Source organism: Gymnoscopelus braueri (assembly GCF_963280865.1).
Source record: "Gymnoscopelus braueri genome assembly, chromosome: 21".
NCBI lineage: Eukaryota > Metazoa > Chordata > Actinopteri > Myctophiformes > Myctophidae > Gymnoscopelus > Gymnoscopelus braueri.
In genome coordinates this window covers 27,432,598-27,455,150 of record NC_137623.1, presented here as the reverse complement: position 1 = coordinate 27,455,150, position 22,553 = coordinate 27,432,598, and the positions used below count along the sequence as shown (strand labels likewise).

General features: G+C 42.0%; 1 protein-coding gene across 1 annotated transcript in view; it reads right to left on the bottom strand.

Annotated features, from left to right (window-relative positions):
* The window catches only part of dok6 (docking protein 6), a 96,696-nt gene that overhangs the window by 50,749 nt on the left and 23,394 nt on the right, over positions 1 to 22,553 (bottom strand). Inside the window, 1 exon segment of the mRNA XM_080417839.1 lies at positions 3,634 to 3,741. Within this exon segment, the coding sequence (XP_080273965.1) occupies positions 3,634 to 3,741 (108 nt within the window).

The window sequence follows — 22,553 nt, the reverse complement described above, 5'->3', positions numbered from 1 at the left end:
GTAAATAAATTAATGACATCTAATATATCTATATCTATCCATAAAATAGCTAAATCTCTGCGTGCTTGTGTCTGTGTGAGTGTGTAGAGCAGCCTCTGTGCGATGCGATCACAAAATGCATTGATTTAGCCTATGGAATGTCGGTGCGTCTTTTTTCTTTTTTTTAAACCGGTGCTGCTCTGCTGCGAGTATGTTCAGCGCAGCAGAGCAGTACGCTCTGTATGTTGGATGCCGCATGTATGTTGGATGACTGTATGTTGGATGCCGCACAGAGTCTGTATGTTCAGCGCAGCACCGGTTTAAAAAAAAGAAAAAAGACGCACCGACATTCCATAGGCTAAATCAATGCATTTTGTGATCGCATCGCACAACTAATACTAAAACTAACGGGGAATACCAGAAAATAATAATATTTTGACATACGGGAAAAACGGTTGGTGCGGATATTTAAATTGGATAATATAATTATTGCGGTTGGATAACGGGCGGATAATTAATTTGTACATGCGGATTCGGGTGACGTGAGAGGCCATCCGCGCATCTCTAGTGTCTATGCAACTGTGCATGTATTCATTGTATGTGTGTGAGGCTGTGTGTGTCTATGCAGGTCTTTCCAGCCTAAGGGGGTGGGGTGTTGAGCAAAGTGAATCATTCCTGATGAGACCTATTCCCCGTCTCCCCTCCTGTCTATGCACCTTCTCTCTCTTTCTCCAGTTTCTGCTCTCTCAAGCTCATGCTAGACCCTCTATTAAAATCCACTGCTCCACAGATTAGTTGTTTACACTTGCATATGCACATATTTATGTACTTTACTCCATGTTTTTTTAGGCTGCCTTTGGAGACAGAGAAAGAGAGAGAGAGACAGAGAGCAAGAGAGAGAGAGAGGGAGAGAGGGGAGGGGGGAGGAAGAGAGCGAAAGAGAGAGAGATAATGGGGTAGATAGAAACAAAGGCAGCCCAACCAACAACAAAAAAAAACAGCAGGTCTTGATGAAATATTCTGAATTTATTCAACTGTGCAGAATAGCGTTCAGAAGAGAAAAAAAAGGATCCAATTCCCTCTTTGTTGGTTCTGTAAATCAGCCACCAGTGCAGCCTATTTCCTTCCAAAGCACCGCAGCGTTGAATGAAGCCTTCAGACAGGACCTTTCCTGATCTCTGTGGCGATGCATTACCGGGTGCACTGATGCATGTGTGCAGTCATCGCTCACGTCCAGCCCTGGATGTATCAGGCTTCAAAGCCGCACAGGACGCACCGTGTGTGACAGCATGATGTAGTACGCAGAGAGCCGCTTTGTTCACAGCACACATGGCTGATCATGCTCGCTAATGCAGCACACACCGTCCCCAACAGGTACTGTAGCTACCTAATTGCCTATCAGGTCCAATCGTGTGTCAAGTATTTGGGGGTAGGGGTGGGCAATATACAGTACATCCATATTATATTGAAATCGTGATAAGAGACTAGATATACTCTGGGATTTTGGTATCGTATCATGATGTTGATCCCTTTCTTTTTTTCTATGGAAATAACGATGGGAACGAGTTTCACCCACTTTTTTTTACTTCTGTAAACCTGTGTTGTGACAATAAAGCCGATTCTGTGAAGTAAGTGTGATCTTTTCCTGGTTTGACCCTTAATTTATACTTCAAAAATCGCCTTCTTTTTATTGTTCAGTTTCCATCTGGTTCTGTCCTCCTCTGTGACTCCTGCCACCTGCATCTCTCACCACATCCATAAACCTCCACTTTGGCCTTCCTCTTCTCCTCTTACCTGGCAGTTCCATGTTCAGCATCCTTCTCCCAATGTACCCCTCATCCCTCCTTTTACCATGTCTAAACTATCTCAACCTCGCCTCTCTTGCCTTATCCCCAAACCTTCTAACCAGGGCTGATCCTCTAATGTAGTCATTTCTGATTCATGTCCTTCCTTGTGACTCCTAAATGACAATCGTAGCATCCTCAACTCTGCCACCTCCAGCTCCGCCTCCATGTCTTTTCGTCAGTGCCACGGTTACCAAGCCGTACAGCATGGCTGGTCTTACGAGTCACTACCGTCTTACACATCTTCTCTCTGACTTCTACACTTCTACTGTATATATACGTATATATAGAAAAAAATGCCAATCTACAAGCTCAACTTGTCGCAACACTACGTGGTGTGACCTTACTGATCGCCATTTTGGAAAATCTTTGAAAACATACATATATATTATCGTCACGATATCGATATTGAGGTATTTGGTCAAAAATAATAATGTGTGTAATATTGTGATATTTGATTTTCTCCATATCACCCAGGCATAATAGGGGGGTTCTGCCCTATTTACAGTAGGCAATCTAGGCATTCCTGAAGTTGGTACCTCCAAATGGGATGAAACGTCCTCACCAGGTCTCCATTGGTAATCACATGGTAATACACAACAGCTTGTTAGCTCTCATACTGTGGCCAGCGCAAGGCCTCCATGTGTTCCGCTGCCATCTCCTCTCATTACCATAGAGCGCTGTGTAGCCATGTAACTCGTTTAAGATCTTCTGCCATTCTCTGTGATAATGACCCGTAATTAGGGAATTTTCAATGGGCTTAAGAGGCGGAGAGAAAGATATCATAGTCGGGATTATCCCCGTCAAAAAGGAGGGAAGAGGGGCTTCAAAAGGACGCAGATAAAGCTGGAAAATGTCGCTTAATGGATTCTTAACTAACTGTGTTATCTGTTGCTGATGCACAGCTCTTTCATATGAGGACTGAAAGCCAGTTTCTCAGGGGAATGGCGTTAACACAGGTTGAGTGTTCCTGCATAACTGTAGCATAAGAGGTGCTCACTAATAACGTTACATCTCATAGCGCGGCACTCTGTGTCACGCTATGAGCTTGAAGATCTGCTATTTTTGAATAGCCAAAGAAAACAAAAATTACAGAGATGCGTTCCCGGTTTGAATGGGTTAAAGATTCCTTCCTGCAGTGCAGAGGTTGCAGTGAAAAGCGTTGTGACTAGACTTTGAAGGGCGGACGTCAATGAAATGGGCCAAACAATGTGACCTACGAATACACATTTGTCAGACTTTGAGAGGTGTCAAAATTAAGTGTGCTCTCATTTTCACAAACTGAGATTGTACGACTGCAGGGATCTATAGCAAAACTCCACAAACATAAAAACCCCGATCAATGACTTTTGATTTTCTCTCAGACTGAGTTGTGTGTGTTCATGGTAGAAGTGCAACATTTAATCTAACTAATTGATTTATTTGATAATAAAACATTCTGACACTTAATAACTGTATAGCTATGGTCGTATAATGTGCTGTTCCGCTGAGCTTATAATGTATTATGACCACTATATAATACTAAACCTTGTTATAAGTTGTTTATGCATAATTATAATATAAACCTTTATAATGAGTGTTATGATGCTTTATAAGTATTATAAATGCATTTATAATGCATTATAGACCTGACATTTAAGCCATTTACCATCGAGTATGCTTTTTTTTTCTATGAAAATGATTTTGTGCCGGGACCGCTGACAAATTATCGACGAAAAGGTGCTTCTCAATTATTCAATCGATCGATTATCCTTAGCGAATAATCGCTAGGGAAATAATGGATGGTTGCAGCCATAGTAGTTCACTGTACCTTGTGGAAGCTCCTGAAATAGGCCGCCTTCTCGTCTGGGTACTTCTCTAACCGTCTGGGTCCTTTGCTGGACGCTTTCTTGAACACCAGCCAACACCTTCGGAAGATCTGAACAACACAGAAGGATGGTAGACCTGTTAAAAACTAATAAAATCTGCAAACCAGTATTATGCTCCTATGTTGTGGAATTTATTTAGTAATGTTTCGAGCCAGGAGACTCTTCCTCAGACCTTAATGATACTCAGTGCAGACACAGACATAATTCAGTGTGTGATGATCCCCTGAATGGCCATTCAGCCATCGATCAGTCCTTAGTGCTATGACATAGATCATGGGTATTCAACAGGGGGTCCATGACCCCTAGGGGGCCCTCAGAGTCATTGCAGGGTGTCCTCCATATTATTGTTTGATAGTAAAGTTTACTCTGTAAATTTGTTTCAATTATTTAAATATAATTTGTAAATTTACACAACACAAAAGTGGACTAATAGCACTTGTAAAGGCTGTGGCTTCAGAAGTACTGAATTAGTGCTGAATTGTCAGATGTTATAGAGTCGGTAATGAAAGCTGTCAATATTGTCAAGAAGAGTGCTTTTCAAACCCATCTCTTCTCTGCCGTCTGTGCCGCTGCAGGAGTTACGCACGTCTACAGAACGGTGGCGTTTCTAGCCATTCAGGCACCCTAGGCACGATGACAAGAACTGTCATGCTGTGTGGCGAGTGGTCAGCCCTTTGCTTTTGTTGGGATGTCGGAAATCTGAGAGGGAAGGCGTAGCAGGAGCACTTTCGAACCCGGTTTTGAAAATTGCTTGAAAAATAACATTAGAACTTTTTTTCTAAGCCATCAGGAAAACCAGAGACGGACAAATTATTTCAAAATGCCATAAAAACATACCTCTATACTTTTCACAGGAGGAAACCACTCACAATACCCGCTATCAACAATGGATGCATTAAAAGCCCATACTGTAACTTAATGACTAACCTTGCAGTCGGCGGTAGGTGTGACAGACTTGTGGACGTTACCTAGCTGTGATCATCACGTGGCGGAAGTTAAACATATAGCGCTATACCTGCCTCTGCAGCCTGTGAAAGGCTTTTAGTGCATCTGGATTGATTCAGCTCAAGAAGGGGAAAAATTATGGCACTCCGGTGGCACAGGGGCCTGTCCACCACCGGTCAGGGGGTTCAAATCCACCATAATGCAGTCGGTTTGGCTGAACGTCTATACGAACACAATTGGCCATGTTCAGGGGAGGGAAGCTGGACAGGGAGGGTGTTACGGGGGCTGAGGCAGGGCCTGTCTGCGGGTAATATTAAAATGGGAGGATTAGGACGGAGGCACATCGTCCTCCCGGTGGGGGCTCCTCACTGACAGGTGAGCTAGTAGGATATAACAGCAGTGACAACACAGATATGTGTATAGGCAGGAGTTCATTGGTATAACATGGGGTAAACATTTTTGGCAACTCTTAATTAAAAAAATAAGACCTTGAAAACAGCTTCTGCTGAAGTTAAATAAGGTCTTCTTCAAGCTTGATTAGTTTGACCAGGCTGAGAATTCCTCAACTATCATCACTAGAACCCCGTTTTATCTCATTGAGATGGGCAGTACTGTCAGTGTATGTCATTGTAGAGTTCTGTAAATGCATTGTGAAAACAATACAGCAAAGCGTTAATATTATGAACAAATTTTACTTCAGAATAGCTTTTTTTTAATTTTCTTTGTAAAAATCTGCAACTTTGACAGGTAGTGGAGTAATATTTGACCAGGAGTATCTATACTTTGACTCAAGTAATGGGGTTGTTGTGTACTTTGTCCAGCACTGCCAGCAGTGCAATCACCCACTGTCCGCACCTGTCAATATACTGTCACATTTCAGTGATGATATCCGGGTCACAAAATGTGCATAGTAGAGTAGTTTCTCAACTACTTAACAGTTCTATGCAAGACCACAATACACATGTCATCAAGCAAACATAAAGAAGAAATCAGAAGATGGAGGGACCGAGGCTAAAACAACATCACCTCAAAGCATCAAGAAAATGATTGATGACTCACAGGCTGCTGCCCGATCTGACAAGTCAACCCTGGTCGAACCTCAATGTGTGTGTGTGGGGGGGTCGTAGTCAGAGCAAGATAAATTACATATCAGCTCAAGTGATCACAGGCCAATAGAAAAACATTCATCCCCACCTATAACCAAATCAAATGAACAAACCCAGCAGTGGTGGAAAAGTACTCAAATTTTGTACTTAAAGTAAAAGTAAAAGTATCGATACGGCAATGTAGAAATACAAGTGAAAGTCCGGAATTAAAAATGTACTTGAGTAAAAGTACAAAAGTATTGGCATAAAAATGTACTTAAAGTACCAAAAGTTAAAGTATTCATTATGCAGAATGTCCCATTTCACAAGTTAAAAAAAAATATATATTTTGAAAATAGCAGATCTACAAGCTCACAATGCGTCGCTTCCCGACTAATTGTGAGCTTGTAGATCTGCCATTTTCAAATGGCCAAAATATATAAAGGGCTGACGTGGTTAGTGTACGTTTTGTAATAATAATCAAAATGTACAAAGTAACTAGTAACTCAAGTTTTCAAATAAATGTAGTGGAGTAAAAGTACAATATTTGCCTCTGAGATGTAGTGGAGTAGAAGTAAAAGTATTGAAAATACTCCAGTAAAGTAAAACTCAAAATTGTACTTAAGTACAGTACTTGAGTGTATGTACTTAGGTACTTTACACCACTGCAAACCAAGACATATTAACCCAGGTTAATCTCACACTAACAGACAAGAAACATCAACCCCAAGAAACCCATCAAAATAAAACGCTCCCTGTACATAATGTACCATAGACGTGTCAAATAGCCTCCCCTTCAATCCAATAGGTCATCCAACCTTTTTATGGATCAGGGCCCACTTGAAAATATCGAAAGCGGTTAAGTGGTTAGATGGAAGTTAAGTGGTTCGATGGGTTATTTGTATAGCACCTTTCATACATAAAATGCAGCCCAAAGTGCTTCACATTAAGATAACAAATAGAGGAATGCCAGAATAAAAATAGATAATAAATAGGAAAACAGAGACATAACTGAACAGTACGGTTTAAGCTAGGAGAGCAAGACAAAGTAGGGCAAAATAATACAAATCAATCAAATGAAAGAATAATAATTATTTTAAAAATAAAATAAAATCATAAGACACAACACAAGAAACACAAGAAAAAAAAACATAAAATAGGACTTCAACTTACTCACACCAAGAGAGCTCACCATTTTAAGTTCAAGTGGTAGTGTATTCCACAACACAGGGCCAGAGAACCAGAAGGCGGCCTGTTATATTATCATTAATATCTTAGTGTTTTGCCAATGATTTGGGGGCTCACCAGTGGGACCCACAGGTTGAGAATCGCTGCAATAGATCTTCAGTAATGGGCTCTATGCACAGCAGACATAATGGAAAGAAATTGGGCCTCGTCCTTGCTTCCCTCACCAATGATACTAATTAAAGCTCCGTTCCATTCTGGTGAAACAGAGTCAAGGTGCTGATATTGTGCATGTTGGCTCACAGGAAACGCTCTGCTACACCAGTGGGTCACCATGGTTCCTTGAGGGGGTTCCAAAAGTTATGGCGGTCCTTGAAATTAAAAAGTTTGAGAACCAAACTGTGCTACACTAAATGGAACAGAGCCTTCATTAGAATCATTTGTAGCACCTGCAATGTGTAAATTAACTGGGGTATTGCCTTACAAACACTGAAGCAAAAGGCCATGCTGATTGAATTATACGCTTCAAAACAAACAATGCTTGAAACGTGACCTGCTGAAGGGCATCATTTTTGTGTCAGTTTGTGTCAAATGTACCATTTTGTACACTCGGGAGCGGAGATTAAAACAAACACATTTCATGGATCAAAAAACCCTCTCTCTGCAAATTATTTTTATCCCTCTCTATCCCTTTCACAACGTTCCACTCCATCTCATTATTAATCTGTTTGGATAACAAACTGAGCGGATTGCCACGGCGGCTGCTGTATTATCAGATTAGCAGCTCTCAGGGAAAAAGCTGTACTTTTGGTCAACTGTGTCTCCAAGTGCTATACTACCCGTGGAAGAAGTACTCAGATTGTTTTACTTAAGTCAAAGTAGCGATACCACAATGAAGAAATACTCTGTTACACGTAAAAATTGAAAAAAGCTTTACTAGAGTAAAAGTACAGAAGTATTGGCAAGTAGCAAAGTTTAAAGATTTGTCACGTTTTAGAAAATAGCAGATATACAAGCTCACAACGTGTCACGATGTGACGTGTTCAGAGCTTGTAGATCAGCCACTTTCGAATATGTATGTAATAATAACCTAATTCAACAAAGTACGTTTTCAAATAATTGTGGAGTAAAAAAGTACAATATTTGCCTCTGAGATGTAGTGGAGTAGATCTATAAAGTACTGAAGAAATTGACATACTCATGTTAAGTAAAGTACCTAAAAACTGTACTTATTAACTCATATAGTGCCAATGACGTCTTTTGACGGCCGTTTTCAGTGCGCCATTAGTGCCAATGACGTCTTTTTAATCTCAAAGGAACTAGGAGAAAACGATTTTCAAAAAGTTAATTCTCCATCCACTTCAATGTTAAAATGTAAACAGAGAAATTGTTTTCTCCGTTTGATCCATAATGCCTTTGGCATATGGATCAACAAGCTTGAAATAAGCCTGGCAGTGAATGAGTTAAGTACAGTACTTGAGTAAATGTACTTAACTACTTTCCACCACCGGTGATTACCTACAGTACTTATCTCTCTGGGTGTGTACAGTTTGGGCAGTAATGCTGCCATATTTACACATACAGACAGGTGCACAGTGTAAGGGGGTCTTCAACAGGGGGTCCGGGACCCCTTGGGGGTTCTCAGAGCTACTACAGGGGGGCCGCCAAATCTGTGTGTGATTTTTCCCATTTTTACATTGAATCCTGGTATCCCTATTCTGGGGGGAACATTAACTGAAAATACTATAGCCGATCTACAAGCTCACCACGTGTCTGCGAGGTGTTGTGAGCTTGTAGATCAGCTATTTTCGGCAAAGTGGTTTGATATAGAGGGGAAAAAAGCAGACCAAGCATAGAGCCAAAGGTCAAGTTTACTAAGTATTGAGGGCTTAAGCGGTAACATGCTGTAGATAAGATGTAAAAAAAATATACAAATAAAAATAATGTGTACAGAAAGAAAAAAAACTCTGAAAAACTGATGATAGTGCCATCAAACAAGTCTATGAAGCCATCTATCATCATCATCATCATCATCATAACCTTTATTTCAACTCGGAATACAGTTGAGGGGCAGGCCCTCATTTTCAATGTAGCCGAGATACAACAATAATATCAACAGAGATACATATATACAATTCAATATTAAATATATTAAATAATCAGAAGACAAAGAATACTCAAAATATTTTCAAGAACTAAAACAGATACATTAGAAAATTAATTAAAGCAGTTACAGTCTGGAATAAAAGTGTTTGAAACCATTGCCCTAAATTGCCCCAAGGAAGGCAGTGATCTAATTTTTAGGGACTTCTGGAGCTCATTCCAAGTAGATGGAGCACTAACAGAAAATGCTGCTTTGCCTAGCTCTGTATGAGCAAATGGAACCTTGAGCGTTAGGAAATCACTTGAGCGGGTCTGGTAGGAGCTAGGTTCTGCTCCAACATACCACAAATATAAGGCGGGAGCATACCTGAGATGGTTTTAAAAATGAAGAGATGCCAGTGCTTATCCCGCCTCTCAGAGAGAGGGGATAAGCTAGCGTTCCCATAAAGTGTACAGTGATGGGTACCATAACTGTCACCAGTTACCCATCTTAAGGCAGAGTGTTATACAGTATAAAGGTGCTTTAATTGATGGCGCAGCAACCCTATAGATAGTGTCACCATAATCTATGAAATCTATGAAAAAGTTTAATCGGCAACACAATTTAATCCAAGTGGGGGTCCGTGCTTCATCTCTCTCTCAGCTAAAGGGTCCTTGGCCTGAAAAACATTGAAGACCCCTGCCCAAACAAGTCTTACGTTTATTTTCAAGCCGCGCTGTTTCAGCTGGGGGTAAAATCCCCATTCTAGCAGGGAGGCTGCCTAGAGGGCGGGACAAAGACTACGGCAGCCGTCCGTCACTGATCACATGACCCCCCCCCCAATTTTTTTTCTAATTTCCACACATCAGCCCTATAAAAGGTATATAAATGGTTTAATGTTGAAAATGGGTGGTATTCCCCTTTAAGCCCTACTTTATACTAGCTGCTATTTTTGAAAAAGTTTGTTTGGGAGTACTTTTACTGTGGTACCGTAAGTATATTTTGATGCCAATTACTTTTACTTCTTCCACCGCTGAGTACAACTTGCTTCACAACCGACCAATTTAATGAATGGACCCGGTCAGAAAAATACCTTTAATTGATTGTATGTGTAGTTATTGTAATGTTCTGGCTAGATCCAAGTGAGAGAATTTGATGCCTAATTAGTTGGCACAACTAGTGTGTTTCACAAAGTCTGGGCATGTAAACTGAAGATTTAGAACAAACGCCGGTGCAGAATGTAATTCCAACTTTTGTGTTTTGCAATCATTTCAATTTCCCAGATGACTTGTGTTTCCCGTGGCTTTCTGGGTAAACACTTTCCTGATGAACAACACAAGCCCACCGACGCAAACTGAACAACTCCACAAACTTCATGACGTCAAACCTGACTGTGAGCACACTGCCAGCGCGCACACACACACACACACACAGACACCGGCCCTCATTATCAAGCTTGCGCAGACCGAAACACTTTCACTTTCAGGATTTTCAATCTATCGTGACTTTGACTTTAGCGTACAGTCCGCTCAAATCTCACGTCTGGTCTCAGGTCGTGATGTAGGCCAAGGCTATTGTCTAACAATTTGACAGGCATCTGGACACAGGTATCCACTCCAAAATGTTTACTGTAGCTAATACAGACTAATAAATAATCCCTGTGAAAAATATAAGTGACAATTATAAGCAATTTAAATGAAGCGATGAAAACAATCTAACATATTTGCAATGCTATAAGTTACTGTAGGTGCTTAATCATTCACCCATTTAAAAAAGTGCTTAAACAGTCATTCAGATTACAGATCTGGCTCAGACCTATAGGCTATAGAGCGCTTACATGCGAGAGGATTTTCGGCAGTCGGGCTCGGCGCCGCTGTAATCTTTTCATGGACAGTGAGGTCTCCAAACTATATACAGTAGCTACGTCCTCTGGAGTTATGTGCGACCTGGGTTAAGGATAGAAACCTGACGCTCCAAACCTGTGCCCAGCACAGGTGATCTTCAAGCTGTGGGTTTGGGAGATCAGAGATAGGCAACCAACACAGCACACACAAACGTTCAGATTATGACTGCCAGGCTATCTCTCATAAACGTGGTGTCACGGCAGCCCGTGACTCACAGGAAAAACATGACTGCTTTATTTTAGTGTAACTTGCACTGCTCGGGTTGAATTAATATCCATAACGTATTCCATTCATGACCATGTGATTGTGTCATTCATGTACTATTTGACAAAGATTATACCGTCACGGAATACATGGTATGGTAATCCCACTGGCAAAGACTGTAGGACTGCAGTTTCTACAGTGTGCCAAAATGCTCACACAGTTGAGCTTGCAAGTAGGGGTATTTTTGTGTGTGTGTGTGTGTGTGTGTGTGTGTGTGTGTGTGTGTGTGTGTGTGTGTGTGTGTGTGTGTGTGTGTGTGTGTGTGTGTGTGTGTGTGTGTGTGTGTGTGTGTGTGCGGAGATGACAGTCGGTAAGGCGGGGTAAACTTTCCGCATCGAAGAAGTTACTCTTTCTTATTGGAATTCCAAACTTTTTTTGGTCGTATTCCAGTTTCCGTTTCGAGCATATTTAAGGGCGTGTTATCTAAATGACGATCGGTTGCAGCTGCCAGATTTATCAACACACCGTCCATTCTCACGCTATGAGTGGCAGGATACGACCCTTTGATAAATCACACCTGAGCCCCGTCGTATGATTACTGGGCTAGAATTTAAGCTGGTTTCTGCGTTCCATTGATAAATGAGCTATTAGTATTCCTTGGTTCTGTGTTTTTCAAAGGTGCTGTTTTGTGGAGTGTATTGATTAGTGCAGAGGTTCTTAAAGTGGGGTCTGCATAGTTCAGAGCCAAATGGACCCTGTAACTCTGACAGCGTACAAATTAGGGTTTAACATTTTCCGGGAAATATCTAAATTTAATTCCCGGGAATTTTCAGACCTTTTCCCGGGCTTCCCGGGAATTCCCGTTAAAGGGTAAAAAAAAAAAAAAGTACCCACTAAAATGCTTTTATATGTAGATATTTAAATAGCCAATTTTATATTGAGGTGCCCAAATGTCCCTATTGTGTCCACCTATGAACTTGCACTAATAATGACTTAAGTAGATTTTTTAAATCATATAAATATAATATATAAATATAATATAGTGCCCTGGCGGAGATCTGCCCTGTTACGCAGCAGCGGGTGAAGACAATTAACTTAAACGAGGAGCTGCGCTGTGCACCCAACACGCACTCAAACAATGTCAAACTCTAGCTGCTGAAATAAACGTTCCATTTGTATCATTATTGACAAGAGAATTTGCAAAAGGATTATTTATTTATTGTCCATCAGAGCGCCGGTGAGGTCACAGCTTATCTCTACTTTTGTAGGATATTGATTTGATATTGTTTGCAGTTATTAATTTATTTTAGGCTACTTGCTGGATATTAAGACTCCATTTTGGGATGTTGACTGTATGTTGTCAAATGTATTAATCTATATTTTGTTGTTGATCAAATGTCGGGTTTGGTAGTGTGATTTTGATGTGCACATGCATGCGCTGCCACTGACAATCAATGAGACAGACAGCTGTTGTGCAGTTCACTTGTTCTACTGGGTAGTTCTAGTAAAATGGTAGTTTGAACGTTCTAAAATGCAAGTGTAGGTAGGGTAGGCTACATTAATGATGATAAAAAAATCGGACCACATCGGTCTAATTCTCTCTCTCTCTCTCTCTCTCTCGCACGCGCTCTCTCTTGCTCTCTCTCTCTCTCTCTCTCTCTCTCTCTCTCTCCAGTCTCTCCTCTCTCTATCAAAAGCATTGCTTGGCTTGCGCGCATTTTAAGCTGGAATATAGGCTCGAAATCAAACCTACCCACTGCTTATGCAGCGTTTCACTTGATGTTGAATCTCAACTAGTCAACTGGTGTCTACTGTTTTAAACGGTGAAATCAGCGTGCGCAGGGCAGGCAGGGGGGCATCACGGCCACTTGTGATTTATTTTGTTCATTACTGTTACATTCAGTGCGTCCCATATTGGTTCTCACAACGGGACGATGGGACCCTGCCCTGGTCGGCAACGCGGCAAGTAACTTGGCTAATTATAATAGTAATTCCTCCTTGCTGTAGATAGGCCTTTCTACTAATTAGTATTCATTTCTAAAAAAAAATAAAAAACGGGATCCCGGGAACCGAAGTCAGTTCCCGGGACGGTAAATAACCTCGGGAATCCCGGGATTCCCGCATCCCGGGATTCCCGGTGTTAAACCCTAGTACAAATGGAACCAAATTGACCCGTTGGGTTCCATTTGTTCGCCGTCAGAGTTATGGAGGGTCCGTGGTGAATTAGTGGACCACTGAATTAGTGGACCAAAAGTCTGGGAGCCCCTTCAACCAAAACCAGCCCACCCCATCAAACCCCTGCTCGGGCCCACTTCCCAGAGTTTGACATGACACACACAACCTTGTTCATGATGGGTGCGTTCGAAAATACAGCACTGAGTGCACTGGCCAATACAAACTAATAGGCAAGTGTGCTCCAGTGCGTAATTTCCGAACGCACCCGATGTATCATGGGGGCGGGGCTACTTCAATAAGGTCAAGAATGAAAAGGAGACACACATGCATGCAGAAAATCTCTCAGGAAACCAATGTGGCCTTTCTCTTTTTGTTGTCAGTGGTCCTTAACCTTTTTTCCTCGGTGTCCCCCCCCCATCTTACAAAAGCTGATAAACGCCCCCCCCCCCCCCCCACACACACACACACAAACGATTAACAGCAAAAACTGACGATCTACAAGCTCACAATGTGTCAAATTGTGACGCGTTGTGAGCTCGAAGATCTGCTATTTCTTAAACATTCATTCATTCATCAGTAATGAAAAAAAGCAAGTTATGATTTCGTGCAACATTCCCAACCTGGGGCACGGACCCCAGGTTGGGAAACACTGGTCTAAGCTCAACCCTTATTTTTTTGTGTTTTATTGCTTTTAATGCTCATCTTATATTGAGTTTTTTCCTAATAAAGTTGTTATATTTTCTATTTTTTTTCGCTTCCCCTGGCCCCCCACACACACATGTAAAGCAACTTTGAGTTAGAAAAGTTCTACATAAATTCCAGGTATTATTATTATTAAACCCATCCTCTGAGTGCACACGGCACACACACGGTCTCACACACACACACACACACACACACACACACAGACTCTATCATCTTTTATAAGGCTGCCTCCAGAGTGTCATCCATTAGAAAATGGCAGCCATCCATGATATGGTGCATGCCTTCATGTTTTATCACTTCACTGACACGTTTAACTGGAAGACCTCTGCGGTGAAGCGCCACTCGTTATCACCCCAATATAACCGTTTTACAGCGTTTAAAAATTACCACACTTAAAAAACAGCAGCCGCCCCAACAAACATTTAACAGCCAATATGGACATGTTTAGACAGAACAGTAGAGCAGCGGTTCTCAAAGTGGGGTCCGGGGACCCCAGGGGTCCTGGGAGGGGGGTTCCAGGGGGTCCCCCAGCAAAATTAGCCAAGTTAACATAGCATCGCAATCATTTTAACCTTTTAACCACTTTATCCCAAAAAACTGTAAAAGAAATTTGATTTTTTTTTTACATAAATCTTCTCTTCTGGGGGTCCCTGGCAACAAAAAAAATCCGATGGGGGTCCGCGGCCAAAATACATCGACTTGAAAAAGTGTGAGAATCTCTGCAGTAGAGTATACAGTAAATACAGTGGCGGTTGTAATCAGCGCCATGGGCTCAGCATGCCTATTAAATAGCACAGTGGTTCTCAACCTGTGGGCCAATATAATGTTAATAATGATAATATTAAAATAATGTAAAATAAAATTAAACTAAATAAATAAATATTGGTATTTCTTTCTTTAAAACGTTGAAAATATAGTTTGTGTGCCCATAAATAGGGACTTAAAATCATACTACGGAACACAATCAATTCATTGATCATCAAAATAAACATGCTCTGAAAATGAAAATGAAAATGGCCTGCTGTGTTGTTGTTCCAATGCCGATACCGGTATCGGAAAAGCTGCCGATGCTGCCAAAAATGCTGGTATCGGTGAGTATACAGAGTAGACAGGCGTCTACTCTATGCCGATCCGATTATACCACATAATGTATGCCATGTTGTTTACAGTAATCAATTATTTTGTATTTGGAATGCTTCAGTTGATGTAGCACTACCTGTTTTATACTCTTACTGTACTATTTACATTATTATGTTACTAACTTGTGGCTGCACTTTAACAATTATCAATGGATTTTTTTGGGGGATTTTTTTTGCCTATTATCACTAGCCTAGAATAGGGACGCTATAGGATTAATGTGGTTAAATAGCGGGATCCTTCTATTTCCTGGTGAGGACAGCTTCTATCAGTCTGCCTGATGTATGATTATCTCGGGCCCACATTGTTTAGCGGGGGAGGCATGGATCTGTGATTAATTTGTTTACTCAGCTGGTGTACTTCATAAAAAAGGCCCAGCGAGCTGAACTTGGCACTTTGCAGTAATTGACTAGAGTGGATCCACGGGTCCTTATCGGGCCCGCCTTGATGGACCTCTGTTGTAGTTAAGTGTTGACATTATAAACCCGGCAGAACCGCAGCGCAGCCTTCTAAATGCAGTGCTGCTGAGCAGTGGTGGAAAAAGTACTCAAAATGTTTTTATTAAGTAAAAGTATCAATGCAGAAATAGTAAAAGTCCGGAATAAAACATTTACTTGAGTAAAATTACAAAAGTATTGGTATGAAAATGTACTTAAAGCTCACAATGCGTCGCATTGTGAGCTTGTATCGGCTATTTTCAAATGGACGAAATGTATATAGGGCTGAAGTGAGTAATGTATGTTTTGTAATAATAATCAAAATCTACAAAGTAACTAGTAACTTAAGTTTTCAAATAATTGTAGTGGAGTAAAAGTACAATATTTGCCTCTGAGATGTAGTGGAGTAGAAGTAAAAGTATTGAAAATTGGAAATACTCCAGTAAAGTAAAAAGTACCTCAAAATTGTACTACCGGTAGTTACTTTACACCACTGCCAGGTCAGGTGTGCCTTGGGATTGTGTGACAACCACACGTTATTATTGCAATATATGCTGTACTGTACAACTATTAATTCAGTTTTTTGCGCACACTCATTTCCCAATACAGAGTAAAATTATATACTCTACCTTAAAAAATATTTATGCACTTTCAAACTTGCCGTCATTATATATACATTTATTTATTTTTCCAAAAAAATAGTATGAAAACCACTAGTCCAATTAAGTGTGGGTCATAGCGTGTGCCGTCTTGCAAAGTGCTTTCAAGACATACGGACACACAAAAAATAAAAATGACTGATAAATCAACCGCCCAACATTGGCACTTAACAAAAACTATAATTCCACCGGAATGTCACGAGATGATGACAATGTGTTGACAGGGCACTCATCACTTCCGTTGCCACTCTAAAACGTAAGGTTGCCTTTAAATTCCCTTTCGGTGGCTTGAAACAAAAAAAAAGTGACGCCGCCTGCCTGCCTTACGCACACAAAGTAATTCACCCCAGGAGTGCTCAGATTAAGTAATTATACTCGCACAAAAGCAAGCTCAGTGAGATAGCTGGAGCATAATAAGAACTATGGGTATGAATGAAGAGGGCTTAATTTTGCCTGTTCCACAGTTGTCAAACGCATTGTCAGGGCTGTCCTATTCTCAGCGCGGTGGTGGGGTCCTATTCACAGACTCTTGCACTGATGTTAATTACATAGAAGTGAATGAGACTCTCTCTTGTTGCCGGCTTGGCGCAGCTCATCCTGAATGCCAGAGTGTTCTAGGGGAAGGGAGCGTTACCGGTGCACCATGCGACACCACCTTTGCTTCTTCCGTAAAAAAAAAAAAAGAGACAAAGTAATTACGAAAGAGGACATAGAATCAGTGTAATTCTTGCTTTTAGCTCGTCCTGATTAGCGCTGTGTGAAAGCCAGTTTCCACCTACATCCACCCTCCTCAACAACTCCATCCCCGTGGTCAATTACTCCAATTGGGCACAACAAAAGCCTTCACTTCGGAGAGGTCAGGAAATAATGGTCCAAGCATAATGCTATATTTTTCCCTTGCTCGTTGTAGTCACCCTGACGCATGTAATGGATGGAAATCCACAAAGAGGTTTTCCATCCTGCCACATAATAGCAGGGGTCACACATTGGCTGGCAGACCTATGAATTCGACGCGAAGGCCTTTTCATGGTTACATCAAAAGAAAGCTGCACATTGAGGCTCTAAATTGACCTATTCAGCACTGCAGAATACAATACTACATATGCAATCAACCATTTTCCACCCATTGCATCTTCCGCCTGATTCAAGCTAGGCCATTTCCAGTCTATCAGATACCTCCGCCTACCAACTGTCTGGATACATTTAAATTCATTGTATGGGCTTGGAAGGCCTGGGAAGGCCGGTGGGGTCCTTGGCACAAAAGGTCTTTTCAAGTGGGGGTCCTCTGCCTAATATGTATCCAGTTGGGGGTCCTTGAAATGAAAATATAACCAATGCATTAGAGCACTCATTTGAAAATGTGTATTCATTGGAATTCTAGGGGAGATGATGTACCCAGATGCGACTGGAATCCAAATGAAATTGGGTCATTAAAATTAATAACTTTTTATTAACACAATCTTAGAATGATTTATTCAGGACATTTCTACTGAAGTCAGCTGTCTCTGTGTGTGTTTGTCCTCTTCATGTATAATCAAACAATTGATCAAAACAGAAATAGGCAGACATTTGCTTGCCATTTTGATGTGTGTGTGTGTGTGTGTGTGTGTGTGTGTGTGTGTGTGTGTGTGTGTGTGTGTGTGTGTGTGTGTGTGTGTGTGTGTGTGTGTGTGAGTACCATGTATCTGTGTGCGCAGGCATGCAGATTATTCTCGCATAGATGACATTTCATCCTAGCCTTTCCTTGCAGAAGGCCGCCAGCTGTGTGCATTTAAGAATCTCTGTGCGATTGCAATCTTGACGTGATTTCACAGTAACATCCAACCAGCTACGGTATTATTACACATCATCACGCACCACTCGGAAGTATGTACGATATAAGGCGGCAGTGGAAGTGATGCAGTAGAGAGAACATATTGAGAGCGATCTCTTCACCTGTGAAGAGTTCACACAGGACGTGATAGGCACCAACTATCTTTGGTGCCTACAAGACCGTCATTTTTGTATGCCACCATTGTACAACAAAGTATAATACAGGGTTAAGTGGTTAATCAGACTAATCGACCAAGTCGATTATTACATTTTTTTGTGTCGATTCACTGAAAAAAAATTGTTTAGTCGGTCATTGTTTTCTATATATTTTCGGTTAATTGCCCAGCCCTAGTGTGGAGGCACCTTGGCAGGCACCTGGCACCAGAGTGCATGTAGCAAGCTCATTAAATCCGTAATACACACAAATTCACATACTGTACAGTGACGCACGCACACACACACACACACACTAGGGGTGTGCCGATATATCGTCCCGCGATATATCGCGATACGTTTTCGTGACGATATGTATCGTTTTGAGAAAAATAAAATCGTTTAATTTTTTTTATTTATTTTTTTTACAATAATAATAATCAGGCATGCAAAAACAGCCCCGAGGTGAAAAGGGTGACAACATGTTTTGTTTTTTTTCGGGTCAGGTGTCACACTATTGCCCTATTTGGATTCAAAACGGCTATTGTAGCTGAAAAAGTTCGCATATCTGAATAATGCAAAAACAGAATAATTTGTTTGCATTTGCTTTTTTTCTCCCCCATATATTTTTCATAATAAAAAAAGTGCGTATCGTATCGAAATCTTATCGAAGTTGTGAGCCAAATATCGTATCGTTTGGTGAAATTAGTGTATCGGCACACCCCTAACACACACACACACACACACACACACACACACACACACACACACACACACACACACACACACACACACACACACACACACACACACACACACACACACACACACACACACACACACACACACACACACACACACACACACACACACACAGTTTGTTAAGGGGAGGGGCAAAATGTTTAATAGGATGCAAATAAATTGCGTACGTTTATAGCAGATTTGTGTACATAAGGGCATTTCAAAGAGATGGGCAGATGATGCTAATAAAATATCCATGGGTTTATCCGTGGATGATATTGAACGCGCCACTGAACACTTAAAGTTTCAACACAGCGTCCTTGAAAGGCAACATTGTCAGAATACATCATCCTTTAATGTGGAAAAGTCGGTGAAACCGAGAGAGGAGCCCTGTAGGAAAGCTTGTCAACTTGCGGACCTCGTGATGAGTCATCTTTGAAGCCTCAGTCATTTTCTGTAAGAGGCCTCCATTACAAAGCCCATCCACTCTGCTGAACATTATGAAACTTTCTAGCGTTTATTGGGAATCTGTCGCAACTGTCGATAAAATAGCCGTTATTGCCCCGCAGGCGCATCACTCGCCGTTTGAATGAGCCACGGAACTGAAAGACGTGAAAATGATTTCCGATGACGGCTGGCTTCAGGTAAATGACTAATCACGCAGCCTGAATAAAAAAAAAGAAACCAGACTATTAAGAGGCTCTGAAGCACTTGTTCCTGGTTAAAGTGCAATCACTCTACCACTGAAGCACATGTAGTGCTTCGAGAGATGAGTCAAAAGTACAATATTTCATACATTGTGACAGTGAAATCAGCATGCAAAAAAAATACTCCAAAAACGGACTTAAGTACTATTCCTCAGCATTTTAAGGTAAAAGAAAAAAAAAAGAAAAAAAAGGTCAAAAGTTGGATGGGTTTGTAACGATTCATGCATCCTAAAAAGTAAAAAACTGATTGAAAAAACTGATTGCTGCTGCACTTACTGGCAGTGGCAAGACATGAGAGACACTTCAATCAAGGCGTCTCAAAAATCAATCAAGAATGAAGAATCAAGAGGGTCTATTTGTCACTCACTACCAGGCGTCAAAGTTCCGTCGTTGGAAATGAAGCCAGTGCGGAAGTAGTGAAAATGCTGCAGTTCTCATTAATGGACTAGATGGCGCTAATTCCTGCCATTGCAGAAAACATATATCATCCTGTCAAAGACAATGGAAATATGACTTGACTAAAGGTAAACCTTTTCATTTAGGTTTTCTTTAGGTTTCTTTTATGTTGAAAACATAAAGCCTGTTGCAGACTTTTGTTTTCAAACGATAGTTTCAAGTTCTCGTTCACACAGCATAATATATATTTTTGTTTTTAAAGTTAGTCATAAAGGGGAGGCTTCTACTGGCTCTACTGAGCAATTTATGAAAAAACGTTGAAATATGGAGATACAAGGTTTCTGCCTGACAACAACGGTGCTCCTTTGCCTCCAGTGTCTGGCTAGCAGCAGCAGCAGCTGTTCAGGACTCCTCCCAGTGTGCTCGTCCTCCCCGTCCGGCTCTCCATAAGGTCCAGTGTTAGCTCCCCTGGTGATAATGAGGCCTGATGCACTATGACAGACCGGCCCGGCCCGCGCAGAGTGGCGCAATATCAGCTGCCGACAATCAATTTGAGCCGGGCGGGCGGGCGGCGCTTGGGCCCTGTGCCGCCGCGTCCGTCTTCATAATTTGATTTGTTATCCCGTCGGACAGTTGGTACAGCAATCATTGCGGCGATCACTCGCTACCACCGCACCCCCTCAACCCCCAACCTCAGCCCTCCCCCCAAGGAGTCACCATCCTACATTTCCTACATTTCCATCCCAAATATGACGACTACACAAGTTTGACTTAATTGCTCGCGCACTCCCCCCCCCACCAGCTGTCACCAATGACTCACACGACGCATACCCCCACCCACCACCGGGGTAATATCCCCCCCACCGCCCGTGTCTTTTTTTCTTTTTTTCCAACATCCCATAATTTTGTAATTCACCCCCCGACTACAGCTGTTGGCGGGCCGGTGAGGCTGCCTGCCGCGCCCCAGTTAATCATAGATTACTTTATCTGGGCCATTCCAAATCCTCCTGTGTAATGCAGTGTGCTACCTCAGCGGCCGAGTAATCACTACACGCACACACACACACACACACACACACACACACACACCTTATTTTCTTTCACTCTCTGTCCTCACTTGATACTGTATGTCCCTTTATTCCTCTTCTTCCTTTCTCTCCCCCCCTCTCTCTCTCTCTTCTATAATTCCTGCTCTCCTCCCATTCCTCATCGTCGCGGTAACACTCTTTTTCTCTATGCATGGCTGGACATTCTCATCAAACTTTCATGGGCCAAACGCGGTCCAGAAATGTAATATCAGAGTATTAGTAACCCCATCGTTCATTGAGTAAAAGCTTTGGCTCTGGGCTTCGGAGGGGGGATGGCATTACACATATACGATATACGTTATGCATGGCTGAAAACCATGTACTGTACCCTGGCTCACAACGTGACACGAAAAATATGAAGGACACAGCGGCTTCCAGCTGAGCCCCCCTACCAAAGCAACGCCTCTGCTTATTCAATATCACAAAAGGATATCATATCAGCAAGGACAGGTGATGTGGAAAAAACTGTGATCGAGGGACTGAGGGAGAAATACATTAAAGGGAGAAAAAAATGAAATGAGAGAGAGGTGGTGGTGGGGAGGGGGGGGGGTGTACAGGGAAGCAGCACCAGGGAGAAAAGATGAAAGTTTGTTTGCAAGTTTGAAGAGTTTGCGAAATGATGGCGAGAGGGGGGTGGCGGTGAGAGCAGCTGTTGACAAAGTGCAAGAGCGTTAGAATAGTCACACACACACACACAGTGCCACGGGCTGGGCTGGCACACACGAGCGAGGGCCAGAGCTAAAGACACAACACAGTTGGCTGCAGCACCTCCATGTAGGATTTCATGATAAATTACGCTTTTAAATAGGACTTGTAGTCAGGAGCACTGTGAATAGATTATAATGCTGAATGCAACAAAGCCCATCTCGGACTGTTCAAAGGAAATCAGCCCCCCCCCCCTCTCCCACATTGCCCCAAATTTCAAACAGGACTTCAAACCACACTGCTTTCGTCAACACTGGACAGCCATAAAAGCAATAGCCCCTCTCGCCCAAAAAAAAAAAACCTTCAAAACTCCACAACGATTCTCATGCAAATAGCATTGCCGGGCACAAGCAAAGCTTTTTCTCCTCTTGTTACTGGGGCGGAACCCGGGAAAATGTTTGACCCATGTTGGGCAGCTACAGCCTGGAGCAGGGGAACATTAGTTAAAATGTCAAGCTCAGTGTGGATCCAACCATCACAGCCTAGCAGAGCATACTTAAAACGCCGGACGAAAATAGCGGCCAAATTATTCTGAAGGAGATGTAGGTCAATATTGAAGGTTTCTTTTCCTCTCAGGTGTGCAGAGGAATAGGACAGGACAGGGGGTGAGAATGTGCTTTTTTACTGGTGAAAACAGGCCTGCATATTGCTAAGACTAACCTGCTGTTTCGCCGTGCAGCCTCTACCCTGGAGCATTGGACCCTAGACGGCCCACGCTGTCACAAAAGGCATGATTGATAG